This window comes from Drosophila santomea, chromosome 3R, assembly GCF_016746245.2.
Source record: "Drosophila santomea strain STO CAGO 1482 chromosome 3R, Prin_Dsan_1.1, whole genome shotgun sequence".
NCBI lineage: Eukaryota > Metazoa > Arthropoda > Insecta > Diptera > Drosophilidae > Drosophila > Drosophila santomea.
Genome location: NC_053019.2, coordinates 8,109,986 through 8,136,134, shown reverse-complemented (window position 1 = coordinate 8,136,134; position 26,149 = coordinate 8,109,986). Strand labels below are relative to the sequence as shown.

The 26,149-nt window shown below is 45.7% G+C and overlaps 5 protein-coding genes across 5 annotated transcripts; 3 read left to right on the top strand and 2 right to left on the bottom strand.

The window, feature by feature from the left end:
• Positions 1-6,753: 6,753 nt before the first annotated feature.
• Positions 6,754-7,709, bottom strand: LOC120453164 (protein atonal). Its single transcript, XM_039637723.1, has one exon. It carries the CDS (start codon positions 7,693-7,695, stop codon positions 6,754-6,756), a length of 942 nt encoding a protein of 313 aa, XP_039493657.1. The 5' UTR covers positions 7,696-7,709.
• Positions 7,710-16,050: 8,341 nt separating this feature from the next.
• Positions 16,051-18,032, top strand: LOC120451758 (probable ATP-dependent RNA helicase DDX55 homolog). Its single transcript, XM_039635686.2, has one exon. The coding sequence runs from the start codon at positions 16,096-16,098 to the stop codon at positions 17,935-17,937; it is 1,842 nt and encodes a 613-aa protein (XP_039491620.1). The 5' UTR covers positions 16,051-16,095; the 3' UTR covers positions 17,938-18,032.
• LOC120451757 (DNA replication licensing factor Mcm2) lies at positions 18,015-20,966 on the bottom strand. Its single transcript, XM_039635684.1, has 2 exons — positions 18,710-20,966; positions 18,015-18,652 (listed from the first exon to the last, which is right to left on the bottom strand). Exons 1-2 carry the CDS (start codon positions 20,846-20,848, stop codon positions 18,128-18,130), a joined length of 2,664 nt encoding a protein of 887 aa, XP_039491618.1. The 5' UTR covers positions 20,849-20,966; the 3' UTR covers positions 18,015-18,127.
• Positions 20,967-21,449: 483 nt separating this feature from the next.
• Positions 21,450-23,904, top strand: LOC120452949 (replication protein A 70 kDa DNA-binding subunit). Its single transcript, XM_039637432.2, has 4 exons — positions 21,450-21,610; positions 21,673-21,917; positions 21,975-23,193; positions 23,271-23,904. Exons 1-4 carry the CDS (start codon positions 21,575-21,577, stop codon positions 23,580-23,582), a joined length of 1,812 nt encoding a protein of 603 aa, XP_039493366.1. The 5' UTR covers positions 21,450-21,574; the 3' UTR covers positions 23,583-23,904.
• A 1,137-nt stretch (positions 23,905-25,041) lies between these two features.
• LOC120454201 (replication protein A 70 kDa DNA-binding subunit-like) lies at positions 25,042-26,098 on the top strand. Its single transcript, XM_039639297.1, has 2 exons — positions 25,042-25,153; positions 25,266-26,098. Exons 1-2 carry the CDS (start codon positions 25,049-25,051, stop codon positions 25,950-25,952), a joined length of 792 nt encoding a protein of 263 aa, XP_039495231.1. The 5' UTR covers positions 25,042-25,048; the 3' UTR covers positions 25,953-26,098.
• Positions 26,099-26,149: the final 51 nt, after the last annotated feature.

Here is a 26,149-nt window from a genome sequence, read left to right as displayed (position 1 = left end):
CTTTCTTGCCTCCGACCTGGCAGACAATTTCAAGGAAGCAGGAGCACTCGCCCAACAGTTACTGTTGACTTCCGATCGGAGCACGAGTGCAGGAAGAACGGGGAAGGCAGCCGAGCTCGAAACCCGAACAGCGACAGCAGGATAAGCGGCTTTAAGGACTCGGCAAGCGGGCAAGCGGACCCCAAAAAAGAAGGAACTGGAAAGGGTTGCTCCTGGGGGAATGGGACGGGAGTAACGGGCAATCCGTATTGGGCATTGGTAGGGGGGAAGGTGTGAGGCCGACAAGGAGGCACAGACATTCGGGGCTCGGCTTACAAATCCAAAATCCAAATTGAGCCCCGAAATCGCGCGTATGCCAGCCAAATGAACACGTGTGCCACAGGATCACTTAAGAATATCGGAGCGTCAGCTGGCCAACTCCGAAAGTTGCCCGCCACAATAATTGGATTGTCTACAAAGATGCTAGAAAACTCCTATGATCTTAAGGGTTGAGAGAAGATCAGAAACTATCTCAGCTAAATCATTATATCGAGAAGCGGAAAATATTTATTGCGTTTCTCGAATAATTAATTTAGAATACAATGATAATAGTTTAAACCATTATAATTTTTTGTAATGATCAAAAATAAAAACAAATTGTCCAAATAAATCTTGAATAATAAATCGCTTGGATGCGCAAATTATCCACCAAGGCGAGCGTGTAAAATTCCCAAATCGTTTACAAAATGACCATAAACAAAAGCAATCCGACGGCAATAAAAACAAAAAAGTTCATTTACATTAAACCCAAATATCGAAAATACAGAAATAAATAATGAACTTTGTCGAGGAGACAAATGTATAATTTTACAGATCGCGCAATTCAATTATACAAATCGCCGCAAAGCCACTGGCACACAAAAAAATTAAGCAATAAAATTAGTTGTGGTTCACGCAAATTCAAAAGCATCAAAAGGAGTCGCAAGGACATGCCGCTGCTCGCCAGGAGCCCCAGAAATAGAGCAATAGCAATGAATCAGGTCGTTGAAGGGACATAGAATGCCCATTGGCATTCCGAGTAGTTTTCGTTTTCGTTTTCAATTCCGTGTCATAATGTGTTGTAAGTAGTGGCCTTTGTTTCACAAAGGACTCGCCATTGTTCCATTGTCCGCTCAAGGACCTGTCCTGGGAACACCCGCACGGTTCCCAGCATCCCAGCATTCGCCTTTCTTCGGCTGCTGTGTCAGTTGCGACCACAACTTGACTCTCTGACCACCAACATAAAATGTTGACAGGCGGAACACGCCTCTAAAATATTATGCGAAGCGAGTCCTGTGAGGTCCGCGGTGTATCCTTGCCGTTTCTGTCTTCTCTATCCTTTTTCGCTGGGCCGATCCTTTGGGCAAATCAATTGATTTCCTCTTGACAGTTATGAGCTGATCACATTGCTATCTTGATCGCCCGTTTTGTCGGCGCTTAGCTGCCAGGAATTTATTGTTATTGACATTTTAGTTGGGTGGAATCACACGGATTATATCTGCTAATTACATTCGAACGTGAAACGATCCTTTAGATCTTCAGCGGCCAGATGCGGTGCTCCTTGATCACACCGAGATATTTTATAGGCAATCACTCAAAGTTATGGTTATTCCGAGAAGATTCGAACTCGGTTAAGCCCAGTTTTGATTAATTTTTGGTTGGAAGACATATGATTTGTTATTTATAAACTGAAGTAAAGAAAAGTTTCAAACACAAGCTAATTCAATCAGCTTCTAGAGAATTTCATATAGTTACCCTTAGAGAGATTCCCTTTCTGTTCAACGCCCAACTCAATCCCGATATCGGGTTCAAGAAGCCCCACTTTCACGACCGTTTAAACACAAATCGGCTGGAAAATCACGGCTTGTCCAACACAAAGCCGGCTCACCCCTTGCCGCAGGTGATAAAATTTCGCACATTAATACTTAATTACTTGAATAATTGGGGCCAAGGGATTAAGTTCACCCTCACCCCGGGTCGCGACACTCTCCCGAAAAAAAATCGCAGAGTCCGGGGGCCAGTCAATGCAGGTGGCAGAACAGCTCCATCCCCTCAACCAAAGCTACTGCCAACAATGAGACAAAAAAAAAGGCCAAAGATGAAGTGATGCCAACGCCACCGACGTCGTTGACATTAAATTGAAGGGTCCTGCCGAAAATGTTGTTCTTGTTGCTGTCTGCTGAGCCGAGCTCAAGCAGCAACTTTGAACGCACTCTGGACGCATTTTTCACACGAAATCCTGATTAATAAATATATAAGTTCCATAATATTACTGATAATTTGAAAAGTCGTCAACCCGAGCACAGGCTTTTGGTGGTAAGGGAGTCTCCGAAGATTCCATGCGGAGTCTGGGCGAGACTTCGGTGCCCAATTACAAGCAAATGAGCTGGAAAACTGTATCAAATGACCCAATGTCAATACAAAATTACAGGCCCCGCACCAGGAATCTTTTGTTCGGCCCAAAGACGCAGACGAGACCAAATCTTCAGAATCTCCTCTTAACGTGACAAAGCGATGGCGATGGCTTGCGTGTGGCAATTTCAGTTAAAAAAGGCTGGCAAAAGGATTTTTGTGTTGCCAAATGGGGAATACTCTTTCTCGCAGACTGCCGGAGAATCAAAGCTATGGAACTGCTAAACTAAATCCTTGATAGAAAATCTAAACTTTTATACCGCATATATTATATATTAAGACAGTTTAGTGCGACCATGTGTAAGACCAAGTAACATTAACTTGTGACTTAATTGCATTAATTTATTTTAAATAGTAGAGTATAATTAGTTTGCACTTCTCTGCTACCTTTTGCTTGATCTGTGCCTTGTCTTGGTAGCATCTTAAAGTTTTTACCCTTTGTGTTAATTTGATGCCTCGCCAAAAAGTTGTCAAAAAATCCAGAACGACTTTGATTTCTGATGCACTTTCACTGTCGATCTTCGATCATCGTTGGCTGCAGCGTGAGATACTAAGAACTTTGGTTCTTCTGGGTCGCCAGCCAACCTAACTGGGATGGCCACCAACTTGGTGGGTCCTGAATCTGGGCCCAAGAGCCCGAAGCCTGGAAACCGAAAGTCAGTCAAGTGTGCCATGCCGATCGTCTGTGTGGCTAATTGAGTTACCCAGAGATTTTGGGCCTTTGGCCGTGCGAATTATTTGTCAAATGGATAACGGTTAAGTTTGTTACTGCTCCCGATGAGGAGGACGAGGATAATGATGATCGGGATCGGTAACCGGAGCTCAGTGCCCTACGTTGATTGATGGTAGATGCGTTGCGAATCGTTTGACTAATTGCCGCTGCCCTTGTGGGCCATGGCTGCCCAAAACAAACGGTGACCTCCAGAGGACTCTGCCAATCTCTCTTCCCATCCCAGGTAATCTCTCTCCTTTCCCCGCGGACCGCACACAGTGTGCGGTAATGGGCTGAGAAAGGATGTATGAAGAGAAGAGGGGCGCGGCTGCCGTGATTTGGTGTCGCTAATTACAGACTTTGGCATTTTACGCTGTCCGTTTTATGACTTAATAATTGCATTCATTTGACCCGGACTTTGAGTTTGGCCAAAACCGATCGGATGTCAATGCCCACACACACAAACACAGTCACTCACAATACGAAATCCCACTAATTTCGCTGCACACGCGACTTGGGAGAAAGGTCTGGCATTAATCACTTGGGCATGAATCCTTGGGACCATCGGTTTCGGACCTGGGTTCCAGCAAGTTCGCCGGCAAAGGTTGCGCAACAATTAAAGGATCAGCGCAAAATGTTCACACAACAATGCCAAAACAAATCGGCGGAAACGGAAACTGCACTTGAGAGTAGGAAGAAAGATACAAAGTAATGCTTGTGGTTAGACCCTACAAAAATGAGGGAAATTGTGCCCAAAAAGGCATGAGAAAATCTATTGAGCGAGATATAACAAAAAAACATTAGAAATAGCATATAAATTATTTCAAAACATACCAAAACCGCAATTAAAAAATGTGCAGGGGTAATTGAATATTACGTGGCACAATGGATTTCCAGAACTACCTGTTGCCCAAGTGTTTATTTGGCTTTATTATTAGACCGAAAAGGTAGTTTTCATCCATAAAAACTTGCTCCATCGATAAATTGTTTCAGCTTGTGCAGCAAAATACATAAGTCCTTGAACTTCAGCTGAGACCAATATCGTCTGCACTAAACGAGTCCAAGTCCATCGGTACAATAACCCATTCAGATACTGCCCCATGGCGACACTAACAAGAAGTGACAAATTGATGGTGTTAAAGCTCATTAAGTTACTTAACGCAGATGTAGATACAGATACGGATACAAATACAGATGCACTTACTACCAAAGCGTCGGATACAAAAAGTAAGCAACCTCAAAAACCTCAAAATAAAGCTCGCCAATTATCGACATGACAAATTTCGGGGCATTCGTTCCCCTTGTCGGACGGCAAGAAAAACCCACAAAATATGCAGCCCCACAACGGACATCGAATGCATACTCGTAATAATACGTGTTAATAATGCTCAGGCAAGCTGTCTATAAATTGACAAAGACATGCAAGTGGCTGCCGCTTCTGCCACTTCTGCCGCTGCTGCTCCTCCTGTTTTGCGATGGGATGTTGCTGCTGTGTCGGCGGCACTGCCAAAAGCCAAAGGCCGAAAGCCGAAAGCTGAACACTGAAAACTGAACACTGAAAGCCGAAAGCCAGTGAGCCAGTAAGCCAGAACTCGACTGGGGTCCAGTTGCCATTCATGAATTCTAACTAATTGTATTGGCAGGCAGTTGCATTTTGGAAGCTGTATCTGAATTCGAGTCCGAATCTCTGCTGTGCTGAACTGTGCAGCTGCATGCAGGTGGTAGCTGAAGTAGCTGGAGTAGCTGCTCGGGAATAACGAGCGATATTGGCAGGAAGAGGGACCCCGCAGGACGACGGTTTGCACCCTTTTGTTGTGCGTGGCTTTTGGGGCGGGAAGGGGGAAAAGCGAACGGAGCCGAACAATTTGTGTAATTGACAAATTGACGGCAGCGCTTTGTGCGGAAGCGTTCAAAGCCGTAAATTGTCGCTAACAAGAGCGACACTCCAGGGATATCGGCAGGATATCGCCTTTATGCCTCGCATTCGCATCTATACAAATATAATTGCCTGCGACGCAGGAAGAGAGAGAGAGAGAGAGAGAGTGAGAGAGGGACGCCCGCACCTCGCGATCACTAAATTAAGTCATTAACAATTTAACGAAGCCCTGTCGATGCCGCGCTGCCGCTTAACTAATTATGTGAATTTCCTTTTGATTATGTGCCCCGAAATCCCGAAATACGAAATCCGCGCAGCTTTTGCGGCGACGCCCGAAAATGATTTTGCAAAACAAACAGTAACAGCCCACGAAATCCGGTCGCTGCCACGCCCCCTCCCTCGCCAGCCGCCTTCGAGCGCTCCAATTCCCATGCGGGAGTCGATCGAATCGCCAGCGGTCAGGAGTCGCTGTCGCTATCAACAAATTGGCTTCGAATCTTCCGAATGATTGACTGAATGACTGACTGACTGGGCCGGGGATCTCTGCTTCGTTTTAAGCTGAATGAAATGCTGCACTGCCAGAAATCTTCCTTAGATTCTAGGACAAAAATATCATCCTTCTGATACCACACAATATATTTCATAATATTTTAAAGTGAATGATTCGTGTTATACAAAAATAAACAAACAATCAAGTTGGCTTAGATCTAGTCTTGGTATTACCATATTCTCATTATTAATATTTATATGTATACTATATAAATTTTATTATTTTTCCTGTTGTGAGTCACTTTAGTCTCCTAAATGATATTCTTCTTTATTATCCATTGCTAACTTTTGATCCCCTCATTGTTTTTCTGAGTGCACAGTTTCGGCTTAAAGCCTTAAGCCGCTGAGGTTATCCGCCAACAACGATCGGGGATCGAACTTCGCATTAAACGATTTGTTAGTGGCGCTTGGTTTTCGGGACTCGGCTGGGACATCCACTGGGATATGAAGTTGAAGAGGTTCCAGAGACAGGGACAGGGACAGGGACGGACAAACGGACATGCGGACAACGGACATTGCATGCGACCTGCGACTGCTGAAAGCAGATCAGCCCAACACTTAACTTAATTTGGCAGCTACACTCCGGCGCGCCGTGCCGTGTAATTATCGTCCGCTGCGTATTTGTTTTGGCCAGGCCGATTAAGAAGGGCCCTAATTTTGTCGAACTGTCTACAAATTGATCGCGAAGCGCCAAATCGATCACCTTCCCCCATATAATAAAGTCCAATTCACTGGGCGCGAGACGCAAGCCCTCGAAAACTGTGTGAGAATTGATGCCGCGCCGATAAGTGTGGATGTCGAGGATTGGGTAAGCAGAACCGTTCAGAGATAAAAGGATTTGGATTACTTATTTCACTGACTTCGTCTTGGATTCTTGAATTTTTATATTTATCATGTGGAATATAGGAATACTTCCAAAGCTACTAAAACTGTGAGAGAGTCTCCGTTTACTAAAAAACCAACATATGTTTTAAATTATTAATAGTGCTTTTATTTTGTCTTCCTTAACCGTAATCATTGTCTTCCATTTAGGCTAATTAACTAAACAATAAACAGCATAATACTTAAGCGGTAATTCACTACTGGGCTCCTGGCAATATATACAAAGTAGGTACAACATTTGGCAAGCTCCAACAATAACTGAGAATAGTACTTGGGATTGGAATCGGGATCGGGATCAGGTCATTTAACGCAGCAGATCCCCGAGAGCGGAGATGTAGGTCTGGGCCATTTGGAGGGTCTCGTGCTTGGACAGCTGGCGATCGTTGCCCAGGCAGGGAAGATACTGGCGGAGGCGATCGAAGGCCTGGTTGAGGTTCTGCATCCGACGACGCTCACGGGCATTGGCGGCCAGGCGACGCTTCCTCTTCACCACGGGCGTGATCTGCTTGCCACGCCTCTTCTTTCCCGAGCCCCCGGAAGCGGCATCTTGGTTCTCACCATCGGCCAAGTCAAAGGATCCGTCATTGCCATCGAACTCCTCGCCGCCGCTGAAGAGCATTAGGTCCTCATCGTCCTCGACGCTGTCATCGAACAAGGCGGAGTTGTCGAAGTCAAAGTTCTGGAAATCCTCCGTGTACAGATTGACTTGGGCAGGTGACTCCTCTGCGGCTGCAGTCGGTGTGGAGGTGGCAGTGGTGCTGGGCTGGCTCTTCTTCGTGTAGCTGCGCTTGGGTTTCGGAGCTGCTGGCGCTGGAATCGTTTTGCAAGTGCCCACATTGGAGGAGCCCATGACCTCCACTGCGGGTGGCGAGGCCACTGGAATGGCGGGTGCTGTGGAAACCACAGCCTGCTCCATAATCATTCCGTATTGCTGGTTCTGGGCCATGTTGTTGCAGCCTCCATTGTACATGGTATTGAGATCCACATACTCGGGACTCTCGGATCGGTGGCTAGCCGGCGAGGAGGAGATCCAGCCATCAGAACTGGCCTGCTCGAAGCTAATGAACCCATTGGCCGATAGATAGTTACTGCTGCTGGCCAGGGTGTTCCCATTGAACTGGTAGTGCGTCACGCCGGGATTGTAGGCGGCCATGGGATTGAAGTACGGCTCGGTGGCGGCCGTCTTGAAGCCCTGCAAGTCCTCGGATGTCTTGTAGTAGTAGCGATAGATCTCACTGGACGACATGTTGCTGCTGCTGTATGGTGGTGCTATGTTGCTGGATGAAACGATACGAACGCTGCGAATGCTGGCGGGTTTCTGACTGGTCTCTCGTCCTTTCGGCCCTATTTATACCCGCAAACCCACCACGACGGCCAGAAGGGCCTGAAAGGCAGGTAGGGGGACAGGTAAACGAGTTGCCACAGAAGGCAGCACGTGCCGCCCGAGTGGCACGACCAATGGCAGCTGGTGGTGAGTTGCAACGGCCTCAGAGAGCCCTGTTCTACCTCAGTTCGGTCAGAGCTTAAAATGGCGCTAGAAAACCGACTATCTGGGCATCTAAAGCCGCTAACAAGATGATTATAGGGTGGCCAGCACAACCGGAACAGGATTATGGGCGGAAATGCAAACAGAACTTTGGACAAACAATCGATTTGAATCCCTAAACGGGATTAAAGTCGACCGCAAAGTGAGGCGAAATTTGCAAAAATCCCCTCGTTGATTTGTCAGCACCAAATGGCAGAGCGGTTCTCATGAGTTTATCTAATCTGAATCGGTTGCAAGTGGGTTCGATCTACCTGATCCTGGCTAGCGAAACCCTTACAAATCTACCGCCGCCAGGTCTTTCGACATGCTGACCCAAAGTCGGGGGCGGAATATCGCAATGAAAAATCTTGTTTATTACAACTTGGCAAATTCTCCAATTGATACGCTTGTTGCCGGTACCTTGAAGAGGGTAGTTGATAGCGCCGGCCCTCCAAGGACACGCTTGACCGAGTCCCAGGACTGACCTTCACCTTAGCCTTCGTCGTGCCTAGTGCCTAATAAGCGTGGCAGGCACTAACTAAGAGTTGGGTTAACATTTTAGCGCCTTGCTATTAATACGGCCGTGGGTTCGATCGTGAGCAGGGAATTTAGTTGTAGATCCCAGGATGACACGGCAAAACGAAGCGGCCACGGTGGTCCTTAGATCCCTTCGCTACGCCCCTTGATCCTTAATGATTCGCTGGAAATCATAATGCAATGCAATGCAATTCACCTTCAACCGCTTGCGGGGGAGTGTCCTGGCATCTTTGAAGTTCCGCGGCCACCCAGTCGCTCAACTAGTAGCACGCCCCAAAAGGATCTGATCGTTTTCGCCGGGCAATAAAAACGCTGTCAATTAGATAAAAATGTCACACAACAAACCGCACCAAGAGCGGCACCACCAATTTATTGGACGCACACAGGCATGTTTGACCTTTTGTCCACCCCTGAGAGTCCTCGAATGTCCTGAACGTCCCTCCTGAATGTCCTGTGCAATTTACGAGCAACGAGCCACTTGCCGCAACCGACAGTTGTTACACCTGCAATGTGTACCTGTGCAGATCGTATCCCTCGGATTGCATCTCCGCTGTAAAGTTTACGCTTATCGGCATTAGCCGATGTCAAGGCATCCGCTGCATATCGATTGGGAAATTTACATTTTCATTGCCGCATCGCAATATTGCATATGCACGTGCTGCCATTCGAGGGGGCAAAAAGGGTCATTCCAAGTAAAGTCAAGTCGAGCTCTTTTTTACCCAATGGCCAGCATCGGGCGCCTTGCGTGCCTGTCAGTTATCAAGTGGCTGGCTGATCCCTCACATCGGACCCACATACCTCCTGAGCCAGTACCTCCAATACCTCAGCTCCAACTCATTGGCATCATTACGCTGGTAACGGGCCACTTCTTTCATGTCAATATGCATAAATGCAACTTGGCCAACGATGGGAATGCAACTGATGTGGAGCAGCTTCCAGAAAGCGCATGACAAAAGCAATTGAATGGGCTTGAATCTGTTTGGGCGAAACATGAGACACCCTTGCAAAAATAACCGAATCAGATTATCATATTGTCATATTGGTATTACTCAGTCAGTTATTTGTTACATTTTAAGATCACCATAGTTCTCATGTCACCTACATAGTTATTTTATTATTTATTATTATTATTACTAATTCATCGGCCTAATTATTCTGTATACCCTTTCCAAAGGACTCTCTTCGACATGCGAAACGTGTAGGCGCAAAAGAGGAAAGTAGGCGCACGTCAACGACTCCCATTAGCAAGTCGCTCTGGGCCGTGAAAGTGTTGTCCAGATCCAGATCCATATTCAGATACCGAAACAGATACAGATACAGATCCACAACCAGACCCAATCCCAATCCCAATCCACCAGCTTCTGCTCGACTTAAACGTCTTCGGCCCAGTTATTTTTTTGGCTGAAATTGAAAAATTTGTATGTTACTTATTTTATTAGCATTTAACACTCTGTCCCATTTTACAGACGAGAGCGAAAAGCGAAAGGAGCAGGAGTCTGGACCTGGACCTGGACATGGACATGGACATGGACATGGACATGCAATCACCCTGGCATGCCATCTCCGCAACTGGGGTAGTTCCCATTCCCCCCGCATGGCCCCCTCCACGTGGGTGGCCTGGCCCCAAATCGAATCCTCCATGGCCTCTTGTGTGGCATTTTGGCAATTGTCAAATTGAAAATTCATTAAAGGCAAATTAAATATGCAAATGCAGAAGGCCCAAGTCGACGAGGAGGCGGAGAGCGCTCCCATTGTTGGCCGCTGTTTGACTTGGCTCTGCAAATATTGACCACCGATTGGGGAGGTGGAAAAAATGGAATATATCATATGTACATATGCTCCTCGACGGGGATAAAAAGTCAAGTGGAAATCAAAGCAAATACGACGGCTTCGCGTGGCGGCAAACACTGCACGGGATTCAGTTCAGATCACAGCACTGTGAGCCCAAGGGAGCTGTTCAAAATTGCTTAAACAAATATCGCATAAATTGCACATTGTCCGGAGTGGCCGGAAAATTGGGCCGGGCATGGGTTAATTCCCATGAAAATTAAAACTAGATTATACACACGTCCACAGAGTCCTCGGAGACGAGTCCTTGCAGCGCCCACTGTGTCATTGTTTGGGCACGCCCTCACCTCCTCTTGTGCCGGCGCTTTGTCATAGATTGCCTACTGATGTTTATCATCCGGCTGAGGGATGGCACATCAGCTCCGTGCTCCTTATGAGCGGACAAGTATCTGACTAGATTGGATCGGTGCATGTCAGAGCGATTATTGTCGCCGACTTTGATGCGGCAATTCGAATTCGGTGGTGTTGTTTTGCCAACATTGCTTTCGATCAGTATCTGAGGTGATCTTTGCAACTGACTGGCGCCAGCAGAGATCCCCTTATCCCTCATCGAAACAAGACAAATTCGCTACACATATTTTATAGTAAGTCACATGCAGACCGATTAACCATGTCCATATGGGTGCTATGTATTTGTACATCCAATGCAAAGTATGCATAAATATGTAAACTATTTGTAAAAGAAGATTCTTGGAAGTCGTAGAATCAAAGAAATCAAGGCATATAAGGATTGAACAAATGAAGCACTGACAAATTCGTCTCTAATTAGACAAATTCCTGCCATGTTTTGATAGCAGATTTCTTAGCCCAAAAACAGAATTCGATTGGAAAGCGCATGAAAAGGAAACCCAAGTCTACTTTGGCATATTAATGTGGCTATCAAACATTAATTTCATGGTGCATATTGGATCCTTATTTGGTGGCTCTACCCTCGTTTCCGATTCGGAAGTGCATCATAAGCGATACCGACAAATTGTGATTGGTATTGTTATGAGCCAGGATCTGGTCCCACGGAACCCCTTTCCCAGATCCCTGGCAAGTGATCAATTCAAATTTGAAACACTGCTCGCTGGAACAAAGAAAACAGATGAAAACTACGCAATCACTTGAGAAAAATCAAAAAGGCTCTGAAGGACCTCGGCTGCGCTCCTTGCTCCTCGCTCCTCTGGGCTCCTTGGCTCCATGGTAGTAACCATAACAGGTGGCACGGAAGCCGCACAAAATAAAAATGATTAAAGCAATAAAAAAGAAACGAAAACGAAACCCACACACAAAAGACGAAGAAAAGGTCGCGGCAGAAATAACAACAGTTTTTAATAAGATTTTCAAAAAAATTTTGAAACAACATTGGCGATGCCTAGAAGAGATGCTGTCCCCTCCTGTTGCACAACCACTTCCGATCTCGACCCGTAGCCCGATCCTTTGGGCGTCGCCCAGCAGCGGGTCAAGTGTGAGAACATTTTGCGGAAGGAAGTGGCGGGGATGAAAAATGATGGAGAAAGGGCTAGAGACGACTAGACCAGGAACACCACGTGGTCAAGATTCACTTTCAAGTGAGCGAGTGACTCACTACCATGATTGCATGGGGAATTAATGCATACACTTTGAAAATGTGTATTAAATCAGTTCTTAGAACTAAAAATGATCGTGAGATCACCAAGAAGTAAGGACTTCTTAGTAAGAACCCTTAAGTTCAATAAGCATTAATATTAAGTACAATAAATATCGTCTCAGAAATCTGCTGTCTTTTGAATCGAACATTGTCTTGCATAGTTAATATCAAACCCCGTGTTCTTCATCACATTTTTTAGATGAAAAACAGTTGCTGACACCTTAAGGTATGTTTTTCTGCAAGTGATACGAAAGAAGCCCTGAATGGTTCATGAATTACCCAGGAATTTTCGTAGCGTAATTGAGCATCTAATTTGCGGCGGCAGGCGGCAAAGCAGCAATTGCAGGAACCCCTCGGCATTCGGGTCACGATCCCGCTCTAGTTGCACTCCATGAATGAATGGAGCTGGCCACAATGGGCCGTCCTGGAAAGTGTTTCGCTGAATAACCAAGGAGAACCGAGGAGCACCAAGAAGCACCGCGGAATGCAGACTGCCGCAGCCCATTCAGAGCTCTTGGCCACTCGAGCGCGAAACAATTAACAAGTTCTCGTAGCAATGCACAACAATTGCCATATTGTTGCACTCAGGATTTGAAGATTTGTTAGCCGCGAAAAAGGTGAGAGTGCCGGAGGACCCAGCGAATTCCTTTGAATTCAACCCCCGGAAAGGGACGCTACTGACCTCCGGGAGGAGAAGGAGTAGGAGGAGAAATGAGGATCTGGATCAGGACGGAGTCGGTCGATCGGAGGCCACTCGCCGATCGCTGAAAGAAAACGAAAATTTATAATAATGAGAGCCGGTGGCGGGTGGGGGAATATAAAATGTAAACTAAAGATACTATTTATATGCATTATTTCGGCTGAAAAGGAAGTACCAAATTACATTTAATTAGGCGAAACAGCGAAATTCGCGTACCGTACGCGAATCGCAGATATAAATGGAGTGGGATCAGGAGCAGCAGTGGATGGTCAGTCAGAAGTCAGACCGATTACCACCGAAATCCGAGTCCCTGGAGTCCCTGAAGCCCTCGAAACTGGCGACTGCCTTTGGGTGAAATTCGCACGTTTAACCTTTAGGCAAACAAAATTAACAGAACAGCAAAGAACAGCAAGAGTGCACTGAGAAAAAAAAACGGTGTAAAGTGCAGGAATTAAATACGGCTGCAAAGAAAACCTTTAAGTAGCTTTAAACATGATATTTAATGATATTTACTGACGAAAGGTGTTCATATTTTTTTACCGTGCATTAGCCACAGCGATCAGCAATCGAAAACTGCGAACCTGTTGAACCCAAATGCAATTTTCATATCACTTTGATTGCTGCCCGGGATGACACGCGTGCGCCGGCTAGAGAGATGAGATAAGCTGCCGATGATCAGGGCCCGAGAGTCTGGATGACTGGATGAAGATGGACCGAAATTAGGGTAACAACCGAGCGATGGGGCTGTGAGTCCAAAAAAAAGCGAAACTTTCAAACGGTTTCAAGGATTTCGGTCCTCGTTCTCGTCTGCTTCCCTTTATATATACTCGTTATATTTTTTTTGTTTTAGTCCATTCTGCGGAGGTCAGTTTATGATAATTCCCAATTCCCATAGGTGCCATTGGCACTTTTGGCACCTCCACCTCAACGCTGGCACCGTCGTCTGTCTGGTGTGCAAGTGAAGGCACTTGGCCCGCAGTCAAGTAGCCCGGACAAAAGAAATCGAAATTAAACACAAACAAATCCCAGGACGGTCAGTGTGAGAAATGACTTTCTAGGAAGGATCCTCCAGCAGTCATACGAGCTCAAACCCAATCCCAATCCCAATCCCAATTTCAGTTTTAGTTTCTAACCCAATGCAGTAGTGCGACTGTCAACGGACACCGATCGTGGGTAATTGATATGTCTTACCTTGTTTTCGGGTAGTGCTAAGAGTAAAATGTAAATCGTAACTGATATCGATGGACGGGGTTGTAATTTCTCAACATCAGCCAGTGAAATTGAAAAATTGACCATCAGATAAGTGACTACTGTCTGTCGGGTTCTGTACAGGTATTTGGTTAGTGTTTTCTAATTTGAAAATCAAATTCTGAGATAGAGTTGGCGCGCTGACAGTTTCCTGATCATTGGGGGAGGTCTCGGCGCTGAGGTGACAATTGCATTTTATGAAAATTGATATTTTCAACCGCAAATGTCACTTAATGTTAGCTGAAGTGACCACACAGCGACTAGAAGGGCAATTTGGTCAGGTAGCGGACGACATTGCCGAAGGGGGGGTACATTCCCAGCAAATTAGCAGAATGATCAATGATGCTGGCAGAAAGTTCTTTAGGCATTTGCCATTTGCAGCAGGAAGAGGAGTTTCGGTTAATTGGAACTAGAGCAAAATGTGTGAAAATCTAGGAGCAATGCAATTAGCTCAATGTTTTTCGGAAAGAACAAAGGGTCAGAGGGTCGAACAGGAGACGAGAAATTCGTTAAATGAACTCCAAGGCAGTTGAAATAACAAATCAAACTCATAATTAGCATAATTACAAGCGATCGAACCGACGCCAGGACAAATTCCCAGACGGCTTTCGATTTCTAAATATCTGAATCTCAGCGCGAAGATCGCTCTATTTCGAGTTCCAGGAATTCGTGGAATTATTTGATAAATCGACCCGAAAACTCGTGTCTGACTTAACGCCCTCGCAGGAGTGGAAGATGAGGGCCAGAAGGGGTTAATTGCCTCGGTTTCGTCTCCAGGGGAAAGCAGGATAATTTCCCTTTCCCTGTTCTATCACGTGTCCGTACACACATAGCTATTCAGCGGAGTGAGTCGAGCGAACAACTTTAATTGCCCCAATTCAAAAAGGGGATGCGTTGGCGTTGACCACAATCCTTCGCCTGTTTGCACTGCATTCACATGCCCATACATTTGATACAGATACATATACATACATATGTACACATCGATGCAGGGGCACAAATATAAACAATAATCAATCTCTTCAAGGGTTGGACAAACAAAAATACATAAAAACACACAATGAACCCAACAAGGACATGCTTATGAGCTAGGATTTGAAGGCGGGCTTGAATTGATTATTCCTTTGCGTACAAAAGAAATTAAATATGAAAGGAATCCCCTAATTTAATACATATTTATGAGGAAAATAGATCAATGCCAATGCGATCTCCGTCCTCTAAGTGACTCCTTCACTTTGGTGTTTAGAGTTAGTTTTTAGGTAATTGAATTGTCTTTCGTGCTTTACGGTGAAGCATTTTTAAAATACGTTTCTATTTAAATATGAAACTTAAGAATTTATTCGCCACAGAGAAATTTCTAGAACGTGCTAGCATTTTGTGTTATGAAACACTTGACCACTGACCATCTTTTTTTATACAACATATTTTGACGCCAATAAGCAGCCATAATCCCTTTTTTTTGGAGCCTCATTCTCCCTAACTGTTCAGGGTTTTTTTTCCTCCGTTTGGCCACAAGTTAATTTTTAAACGCTTCATTAACTTTGGCCACACGCGTCTAAAAACGTTGTGCTCTCCTCTTTCAGCCACGGCGAATGGTCGTTTAGCCTGTTGGTCCGGTCTAAACACCTCGTCCTGCAATCCTCCTCACGATTCCCCTCGCTGTCGCTGTCCCATTTTGTTGACGAAACGAATCGAAAAAGACGAACGCTTTTTACTTCCGATTTTTTGTTATTCGCAGGCATCGATATTTTGGAAATGCAGCGCCAGGCGACAGATGGCACACGCTTTTTTCGGACGTTTTGGAATCCATACAAGCAGCAGAACAACAAACAGCGTGTGTGGCTCCTTTTTTTTGGATGCGCTCGTGGGTGGGTGCAAGCAATAGAATTGCGAGTGAAAGCGGTGGCACCTGGTGTTGAAGATGCAGGCGCAAGAGTCAAGGCTGTGCCAAGACTTTTTTTATGAGTCGGACTTTGAAACTCAGCAATTTCGCGCCAAGAATAATCGAGTATAAATCGATAAGTGGCTGCCTACTCAGGTAAAAATTTGTACTGGCAATGCTTTGAATACGGCGCGCATTTCAAAGTTGGCTGCCGGCGTTGCCATTCTTTCCATCTGAAATGTGAGATGGTCATACTATCGCGCACATGTTTTTGTTGACAAACCAAATCGCAAGATGTCTCGAAAGAAGTGGTCTTCGCTGGACAAACCACCGCTCTCAGATGCAGTGCTTCAAGTGGTGCAAAGCTTCGGCTTCCAGCAGATGACGCCCGTCCAGACGGCGGCCATTCCGCTGCTCCTGGCCCGGAAGGATGTCTCCGCGGAGGCAGTTACTGGTAGTGGTAAAACACTGGCTTTCCTTGTGCCCATGCTAGAAATCCTGCAGAGGCGCCACAAGGAGACCCCATGGGGCCCCAAGGAAATAGGTGCCCTCATCATCTCACCAACCCGGGAACTGGCGCGCCAAATCTCCGAGGTTTTAGCCCAGTTTCTGGAGCACGAAGACCTCGAGCACCTGAATCAACAGTTGATTGTAGGTGGCAACAGCATAGAAGAGGACATAGCCACGCTGCGTAAGGAAACGCCCTGTATATTGGTGTGCACCCCCGGTCGACTGGAGGATCTATTTCAGCGCAAAGGAGATGATCTTAATCTGGCGGCTCGGGTGAAGAGTTTGGAGTTTCTGGTCCTAGACGAAGCTGACCGCCTGCTGGACTTGGGCTTCAAAACGAGTGTGAATAACATATTGGGCTATCTTCCCCGCCAACGTCGAACTGGGCTCTTCTCCGCCACACAGACTACCGAGGTTACAGACTTAATCCGTGCGGGCTTGAGAAATCCTGTACTCGTTTCAGTTAAAGAGAAGGCCTCCGTAAACACGCCAGCCCGCCTGCAGAATTTCTACAGGATTGTCGAGCCAGAACTCAAGTTTGTGGCCCTGCTGGAGTTCCTTAGTTCCCCCGCCACCGATGTTGGAAAGGTGATGGTCTTTTTCCCCACCTGCGCCTGTGTGGAGTATTGGGCTGAGGCCCTGCCGCCTCTTCTGCCCAAACGCACAGTGCTGGGAATCCACGGAAAGATGAAAAACAAGAGGGCCAATGTGGTGGAGAAGTTTCGCAACACTGCACAGGCCGTACTTCTATGCACGGATGTCCTCGCACGTGGCTTGGATGTACCTGAGATCGAGTGGGTAGTGCAATGGGATCCACCATCAACTGCCTCCAGCTTTGTACACCGTGTGGGACGCACTGCTCGGCAGGGAAACGAGGGCAATGCCCTGGTGTTTCTCCTGCCCAGCGAGGATGCTTATGTGCATTTCTTGAAGATCAACCAGAAGGTGGAGTTAACTGAACTGCTTAGCGAGGAGGAGGAGGATGCAGATCGAGAAAAGAAGGAACTACCCGCCGTCTTAGATCAACTCCATCGGCTGCAAGCAGCCGACAAGGGCGTCTATGATAAAGGCATGCGCGCATTTGTTTCCCATGTTAGAGCATACACCAAACACGAATGCAGCGCTATTCTCCGACTAAAAGATCTGGATCTGGGCAAGATGGCCACTGCTTACGGCCTCCTGCAACTGCCGCGCATGCCGGAGCTGAAGAACTACCAGGGAGGCGGCTATGTGGCGCCGACTTTTGAAGTGGACCTAACCAAGCTTACGTACAAGAACGCCCAGAAAGAGCAAGTTCGACAGCAGAAAATGGAAACATACGAGCAAACGGGAAGCTGGCCGGGCCAAAAGCAGCACAAAAAGCGTGTAGAGTCCTGGGATCAGACTAAGAAGGCAAAACTGGATGCCAAGTCCAAAAAGGAGCTGCGCAAGGCGAAGAAACAGCGAAAGAAAGCGGCAGAGGCCGAGGCGGGCGGATCTGGAAAAGGAAAGAAGAGGCAGCAGTTTAGCCAGGAGGATCTCGATGAACTAGCCAGCGATATTCGGCTTTTCAAGCGGCTCAAAAAGAACAAGATCAGCGAGGAAGAATTCGACAAGGCTATGGGCATCGAAGGGGACAATGATTAACATGCTTTGGGGCTGCTTTTTTTGTACAATTAAAAATGTTTACGGAAATGTATATATGTATTCAAAAGAAATATATATTTAAGTATAAATACGTACGTAAGTATATCAAACTTTATTAGACCAAACATGGGGGTAACAAAACATAGACGTGAATACTATAGCTAAATGAGATGAAGTAAACGGCTGAAACTTAAGCTGTGTTGCCGTCGACCACAATTTGTAGGATGATGCGGCGCTTGGGATCGTAAGAGAATCCATTTGTGCGGAACAGATCCGATTCGTAGAAGGGTTTGAGGTTAACAATGTCTAGCTGCTTAGCCCGTTCGATTAAATCGCGCTCCATAATCTCCACGTGCGTGGCGCCGGGCCCGTCCTTGCAGCGGATGTAGGCGAGCTGGTCGAGCGTCAGCTGTCGCAGAATAAAGAACAGCAGCTCGGAATGGTCCTTTTGGAAGGACAGGTACTTCTGGAATGTGCTGCGCATCTTCTTCATAACGCTGAACTTCTGCGCCTCGATAAAGCTCTCCAACATCATGCGGATAGCCATGCTGACATCTGCCTCCATCACGTTTTCGCGCAGATGCATGCGAGCGTGCGCTTCAGACATTCGGATGACACTCTCAATATGACGCACCGTAATGGGCAGTGAGCCCGTTGCAAAAGACTCCTGGCGCAGCTGGGCGTACATCTTGGCGATCTTGTCCTCGTCGATGTTCTGTATAATACGTAAAAGTTAATGTATTTTTGCTGCGATTTCAATAAGTTTGCCTACCGTTAACTTGGGCCGTATGTTCTCCTTAGCGTATACAATGTATTGTCGCAACAAGTCCTGCGGGATCTCATCAACGGTCTTCAGCTGTGGTTCCTCCAACTCCGGCTGCTCCTCCTCACTCGGGTGGTGCTTCATATGCGAGTGTACCACGAATTTGGCGAGCTGCTGATCTTGCATGGGGTCAAACTCGTCCTTCACCACGCACAGGACATCGAAACGAGACAGGATGGGCTCCGAGAGATTCACGTTCTCCGAGAAGGTCATCGATGGATCATAGCGACCGCCAATGGGATTGGCAGCAGCAATCACGGTGCAACGAGCTTGAAGAGAGGTGACAATACCAGCCTTGGAAATGGAAATCGATTGCTGCTCCATGGCCTCGTGAATAGACGTACGATCTTGGTCGTTCATTTTGTCGAACTCGTCGATAAGACAGACTCCCTGATCAGCCAGCACCAGAGCACCCGCCTCCAATGTCCACTCCCGGGATACTGGATTTCGTCGCACATAAGCCGTAAGACCAACGGCACTGGCTCCCTGCCCCGTAGTGAAAACTGCACGTGGCGCAACCTTTTCAGTGTACTTGAGGAACTGCGACTTTGCCGTTCCGGGATCTCCACAGATGAGTAGGTTTATATCACCTCTGACCTTGTGTTTCTCCCCGGGATTCTTGGACTCTCCACCGAAGAGAGCTAACGCCAGCGCCCTCTTGATATAATCATGTCCGTATATAGAAGGCGCCATGGATGCTACTACACGCTCTACTATACGCGGATCCTTGCTCAGCTTCTGAATGGTGGCTATGTCCTCGTCCGTAAGCGACTGCACAACCTGCTTGGAGTCCTTCACAACCACATGATTGGCAATAATCACGGTGGCAAAAACTGGGAACCCTTGGTCTGTGTTCAAAGAACCATCATAGTTGTTGGTATATATACCTGTGACCTCAAGTTCATCTCCAGGCTTGCATTGATCGCACAAATCAGCGAGCAAAATAACATCCTTGCTGCGAGGAATGCGTCCAGCTGGAATCCTACCTGGCGACTCCTGCAACGTGATCTTCTGATAATTTCGATACAACGTCTGCTCCATGTTGATTGAGAAGGGTCCAGTGCTCTGGCACTCTGGACAGGAACCGGGCTTTATTTCTGTATTTTGCGACTGAACAAAGGGTCCGAGCACATAGCCGCACTTAACGCAGTCGTACTTGATCACGGATAGCTGGGGAAGAACTCCTGTAGTGGCAGTTACCACGCCCAAAGTGCGGACCAATTGGTTAAGATGCAGTTTTCTGAATGTGCGCAGCTCCTCGATCAGCGGTAGCTCCGAAATGCGCACGTGAATCTCGGTGGTGACCCGTTCGTAGGTGGGAAAAATGGAGAGCACCATGTCCTTGGCCACTTTATCGAAAATCTCGAGCATTTGAAAGGGAGCCTCGGGCAGGAAGTAGGCCAGTACGTGTTCCTTGTTGGCCAGATCCGTGTAGGAGACGACGAACGAAGACATGTTCTGCTCGCACATCCGCCGTATCCGATCACGATAGGTGTATGCGCCCCTTTCATCCACAAATGTTCTCAGGAAGGATTGAAAGCGATTGGCGATTTCTGTGCGTGGTCCCAGCATACTGACCCACTCTTTGGTAGAGTGTCCCTTGGTATACTCCAGGTTTTCGATAGACTCCACCATCTCGGTGTCTTCTACCTCACCAACAGCTGCCTTCTCACCAGCTCGTCTCTTGGCCCGGGGTCCCACGTCGTCCTCATCATCGGACTGACCGAAACCCAGATCGCGATCGTCGCGATGGATTCCGGCGGCGCGGTCGCGTCGACGCATCTCTGACTCGGCGGCAAAGCGATCTGCCTGAGACATCTCAGAGAAGTCATCCTCGTCATCCAGCATCGCCGGATCATAGTGATCCAGCTCAGGCATGGGCCGGTAATCGTTCTCCATGTTGTCCCCGAAGAGCTCCTCGCCATCCTCCTCCTCGGCCTCATCGCGAACGGTCTGATCTCCCAGGATCTCGTCCTCGTTCTCGAATGGCTCAAAGTCGCCCACCGGCGACGTCATCGCTGCCCGCAGCTCGCGACGTTCGGCGGCATCGCTGGGCGTATTTGGCGGCGGTGAACTGGGATTGTCCATAACGTGTGTCTGTTGTGCTTAGCGTTTATCTGCGATATGTTTTGTTTTATACTGGCGATCTTGTTGTGACGACGCGTGCGAAAATGCGCGGGAAAATGTTTGCTAATCGAGCAAATTCAGGGCTACATTTAAGTTTCGATAAACAGTGCTGTAAACGGCTAGTACATACAATGAACATTCGCGTCTGCTTATTTTTTGCATAAGAACGATAATAAACATATTTGTCTATTAATAAAGTAAATTATAAAGACTTTCTTTTTGGCAATTAAATATAACAGAGTTAAATGGAAAAAAATAATATAATATTAGTATTAAAATATTAAAGTATTTTATATAATACCAATATAAAAATATTCAAGTATTTTTTATAATACCAGTCTAATAGAAAAGTTTACAAAAAAGTATAGTAGGCATTGTTACAACAAATGTAAGATATGTTAAAGGCGATATTTCAATTGAAAGACATGTTCAAAATATGGTTCACAATAATAAAAATAATAGCATTTTCTATTGCGTTTTCTATTAACTTAATAGTAATAGGCAACCAACACTTTACGGCCCTGTAATGCAGCTCTAAATGAAAGCCAATTTGAACTAGTTCCGTTACCACTGATTCAAACTTACGGAGCAGCCCTTCCCGCCTCTTCTAGCTTCACTTTGCTCCCAGCCCTCGACGCATGAATTATATTTGTTTGTGAAATTCCCAATTTATTATTAATAATCAAAATGGTACTGGCATCTTTGTCCACAGGAGTAATTGCTGTAAGTATGCCAGCTTAAAATTAATGAATTTGTATAGTAACATTTCGAACTACCGGCCGCAGCGCATTATGCACGGCGAGGTTGTGGATGGTCCGGTTCTCCAGATCCTGGCAATCAAGAAGATTAATAGCGCCGCGGACTCAGAGCGCTATCGCATCCTGATCTCCGACGGCAAGTACTTCAACAGCTATGCGATGCTGGCCAGTCAGCTGAACGTGATGCAGCACAATGGTGAACTAGAAGAGTTCACCATTGTCCAGTTAGATAAATATGTGACCTCACTGGTTGGCAAGGACGGAGCCGGCAAGTAAGTATGCGGTAAAACCAGCTTCCGACAGAATTGTACCATAAGCTTCCCTTTTAGACGCGTTCTCATCATTTCCGAATTGACTGTCGTAAATCCAGGCGCCGAGGTTAAGTCCAAAATTGGCGAACCCGTCACATATGAAAATGCAGCCAAGCAGGATCTCGCGCCCAAGGCAGCAGCACCTTCTAATTCCAAGCCTGTTGCCAAAAAGGAGCCAGCCCACAACAACAATAATAACGTAGTAATGAATGCATCCATTAATAGTGGAATGACACATCCTATTTCCAGCCTGAGTCCCTACCAAAACAAGTGGGTGATTAAGGCTCGCGTGACCTCAAAATCCGGTATTCGCACCTGGAGCAATGCCCGCGGCGAGGGCAAGTTGTTCAGCATGGATTTAATGGATGAATCGGGCGAAATTCGGGCCACTGCCTTCAAGGAACAGTGCGATAAGTTCTACGACCTCATTCAAGTGGACAGCGTGTACTACATATCCAAGTGCCAATTGAAACCGGCAAACAAACAGTACTCTTCGCTGAACAACGCTTACGAGATGACCTTTTCTGGTGAAACGGTTGTCCAGCTGTGCGAGGATACCGACGATGATCCCATTCCGGAAATTAAGTACAACCTAATTCCTATTTCCGATGTGTCGGGTATGGAAAACAAAGCAGCGGTGGACACAATTGGAATTTGCAAGGAGGTGGGCGAACTGCAATCCTTCGTAGCTCGCACCACAAACAAGGAATTCAAGAAGCGGGAAATAACCCTGGTGGACATGAGTAACTCGGCCATCAGCTTGACCCTCTGGGGTGATGAGGCCGTTAATTTTGACGGTCATGTGCAGCCTGTGATCCTGGTCAAGGGATCGCGTATTAATGAGTTCAATGGCGGTAAGTCCTTGAGCCTAGGTGGCGGCTCAATCATGAAGATCAACCCCGATATCCCCGAGGCACATAAGCTACGCGGCTGGTTCGACAATGGAGGCGGTGACAATGTCGCCAATATGGTTTCGGCGCGAACAGGCGGAGGAAACTTCTCAACCGAATGGATGACGCTTAAGGATGCGCGGACTCGCAACCTTGGTAGTGGCGACAAGCCTGATTACTTTCAGTGCAAGGCAGTGGTGCACATCGTCAAACAGGAGAATGCCTTTTACCGAGCCTGCCCTCAAAGCGACTGCAACAAGAAGGTTGTAGATGAGGGCAACGACCAGTTCCGGTGCGAGAAATGCAACGCACTATTTCCCAACTTTAAGTATCGGCTGCTTATCAACGTAAGTATTATCTGTGCAACATTTAGCTTTCTTACTTTAAATATCAGTTCGCAACTAACATAAATAATTTATTCTAGATGAGCATTGGCGACTGGACTTCCAACCGTTGGGTCAGTAGCTTTAACGAGGTCGGCGAACAGCTTCTTGGACACAGTTCGCAGGAAGTGGGTGAGGCTCTTGAGAACGACCCTGCAAAGGCCGAACAGATTTTCTCCGCACTCAACTTCACTTCGCACATCTTTAAGCTGCGCTGCAAGAACGAAGTTTTCGGGGACATGACTCGCAACAAGCTCACTGTGCAGTCGGTAGCCCCTATCAATCACAAGGAGTACAATAAACACTTGCTCAAGGAGCTGCAGGAGCTAACCGGTATTGGCTCCTCCAACTGAGTTCCATGCGCAGCGCGCTTAAACACATCTACCATTAACTAGGAATAGGTTATACATTTATGCATTACAGTAAATATGTTATTTCCAAATATTGTGAATGGGATGCTATTCAGCTATGTTTCAAATACATATTATATCTCTTTTTGAAATCGTAGATTGGTATTAACGACTTCCACTTAATTGTAATAAACTTAAAAACTAAAGGGACGTTAATTTGTATTTGTACGTCTAAGTTCTTCACTGAGAGCGAATATTACGATTCTGAAACATCTACCAGTGTACACATAAATAATAAAAAAATAAACTTCTGGTCTTGATCATATTGTTTTCGTTCTATTATATTTTCTATTTTGCATATGCTATCTGCTTACTGAAAGGGGGCTTTTCAGAACAAACTTTAAATATACGTATGTAAAAAGCTTTTTGATGTTTGGAGCTTAAAAACAAGAGATACGGCTAGTAGACTATCAGATACCCCTTACCCGATAACAACTTGGAGTGCGAATAGAAAATTTTTTTAGCATATCGATAGAAATTTGAATAACTCAAAATTAAAAACAAGAGAGAACGCTATAGTCGAGTTCCCCGACTATCTGATACCCGTTACTCAGCTAGTAGAAGCGCGAAGGAGAGTCTTCCACACTGACAGTTTTTGGCGGTTTGTGGGCGTTAGAGTGGGCGTGGCAAAAAGTTTTTTGGCAAATCGATAGAAATTTACAAGACTAATACAAAAATGAAAAAATATCAAAACATTTTTCAAAAGTGTGGGCGGGGCAGCTTTGGGCGGTTTGTGGGCGTTAGAGTGGGCGTGGCACAAAGTTTTTCGGCAAATTGATAGAAATTTAGAAGACTAATACAAAAATGAAAAAATATCAGAACATTTTTCAAAAGTGTGGGCGTGGCAGTTTTGGGCGGTTTGTGGGCGTTAGAGTGGGCGTGGCAACATAAATCGACAAACTTGCTCTGCTTCTATGTCTCTGGAGTCTGTATGCTTAATCTCAACTTTCTAGCTTTTGTAGTTCCTGAGATCTCAGCGTTCATACGGACGGACAGACGGACGGACAGACGGACATGGCCAAATCGACTCGGCTATTGATCCTGATCAAGAATATATATACTTTATATGGTCGGAAGCGCTTCCTTCTGCCTGTTACATACTTTTCAACGAATCTAGTATACCCTTTTACTCTACGAGTAACGGGTATAATAAATTAAAACTTGTGATCCCGACAACTTTTGGTGTGGCTGAAATATTTAGATTCGGCTTGCTATATCTAAAATTCCAGTTTTTATAGTCCCTGAGATCTCAACGTTTTTACGGATGGATAGACGGACGGGCATAGAATATATACATACTTTATGCTTACTTTACAACGAATCTGGCATACCCTCTTACACTAAGAGTAAAGGGTATCAAAGCGATAGCTTGAGAGCTTTAGTGAACAAAATGTTAGTCATTCACATAAATGCACAGAGTGCAGTTCATAAAGATCGAATTAATAAAATTGCAAACTCTGGATCTATACTTAAAGCTACTACTATATCTTAAAATGAACAATAACGCAATAATAGTAAGTATTCGTTACATAGATTTACATTAAATAAAAACAAAAAATAATATCTTTTTTGATTGAGAGAGCAATTTAACTTATAACAATATAATATTTTTTTGGCGGTATCCAGCCCATTTGCAGCTTGGGCCCAACGTCATTTGTTAGTTCATCCATAAAAGCCCGTGTTATGTGGAAATCAGAGAAAACGCCATGGAACAATAATGGCCAAGATGGAGAAATTTTTATTATGACTTTATTGGATGAGTCTGGTGAAATAACAGGAGTTGTGTTTAATAACTTGGTCAATGTATTTTACGCCCCGATTCAAACAGGCCTGGTATACATTTTCTCAGGCTTTGAAGTGCGGCAGGCGGAACAGAGATTAAAAGTTTCAGATAATCCTTATCAAGTATTTCTTCTTGGGAATACTGTCGTAGAACTCAGTGCTAGTGACCGGATTCCCCGAGAGAAATATAATTTCCTGCCGTTATCGAAGGTTTCTTCAATACTGGACATGGAGCCCGTCGACGCAATTGGAATATGTTCGGAGGTTCGAGAGCTGGATAACAGAGCAGGTTACTTTATTCGGGAAATCTTACTTGTGGATCATGATTACCAGTGTGTCATGTTAAATCTGTGGGAAAAGCAAGCTGTGAACTTTGAGGGTAAACCTGATGACGTTATCGTGGTCAAAGGGGCGCGTGCCCAGACTCACAACAATGAAATCAAACTGAACGCCGGCTGGTACACGAATGTGCAGATTAATCCAGATAATCCAGAAGCCACTTCCATGTTGGAATGGTATGACAACCAATAATGAACTCTAAAATATTATTGGGACCTATGATAAATTGATACCTGTGCAATACAAAAAATATTAAAATTGTAATATTCTTTTATGTTTACGATGTACACCTGTATTGAAATCGTTAAGAAAAATCAATAAACTTTTATTATACATAATCCATGTCGTTATCCATAAAAAACAAATTGTTTGAACATGTTTACACAAAC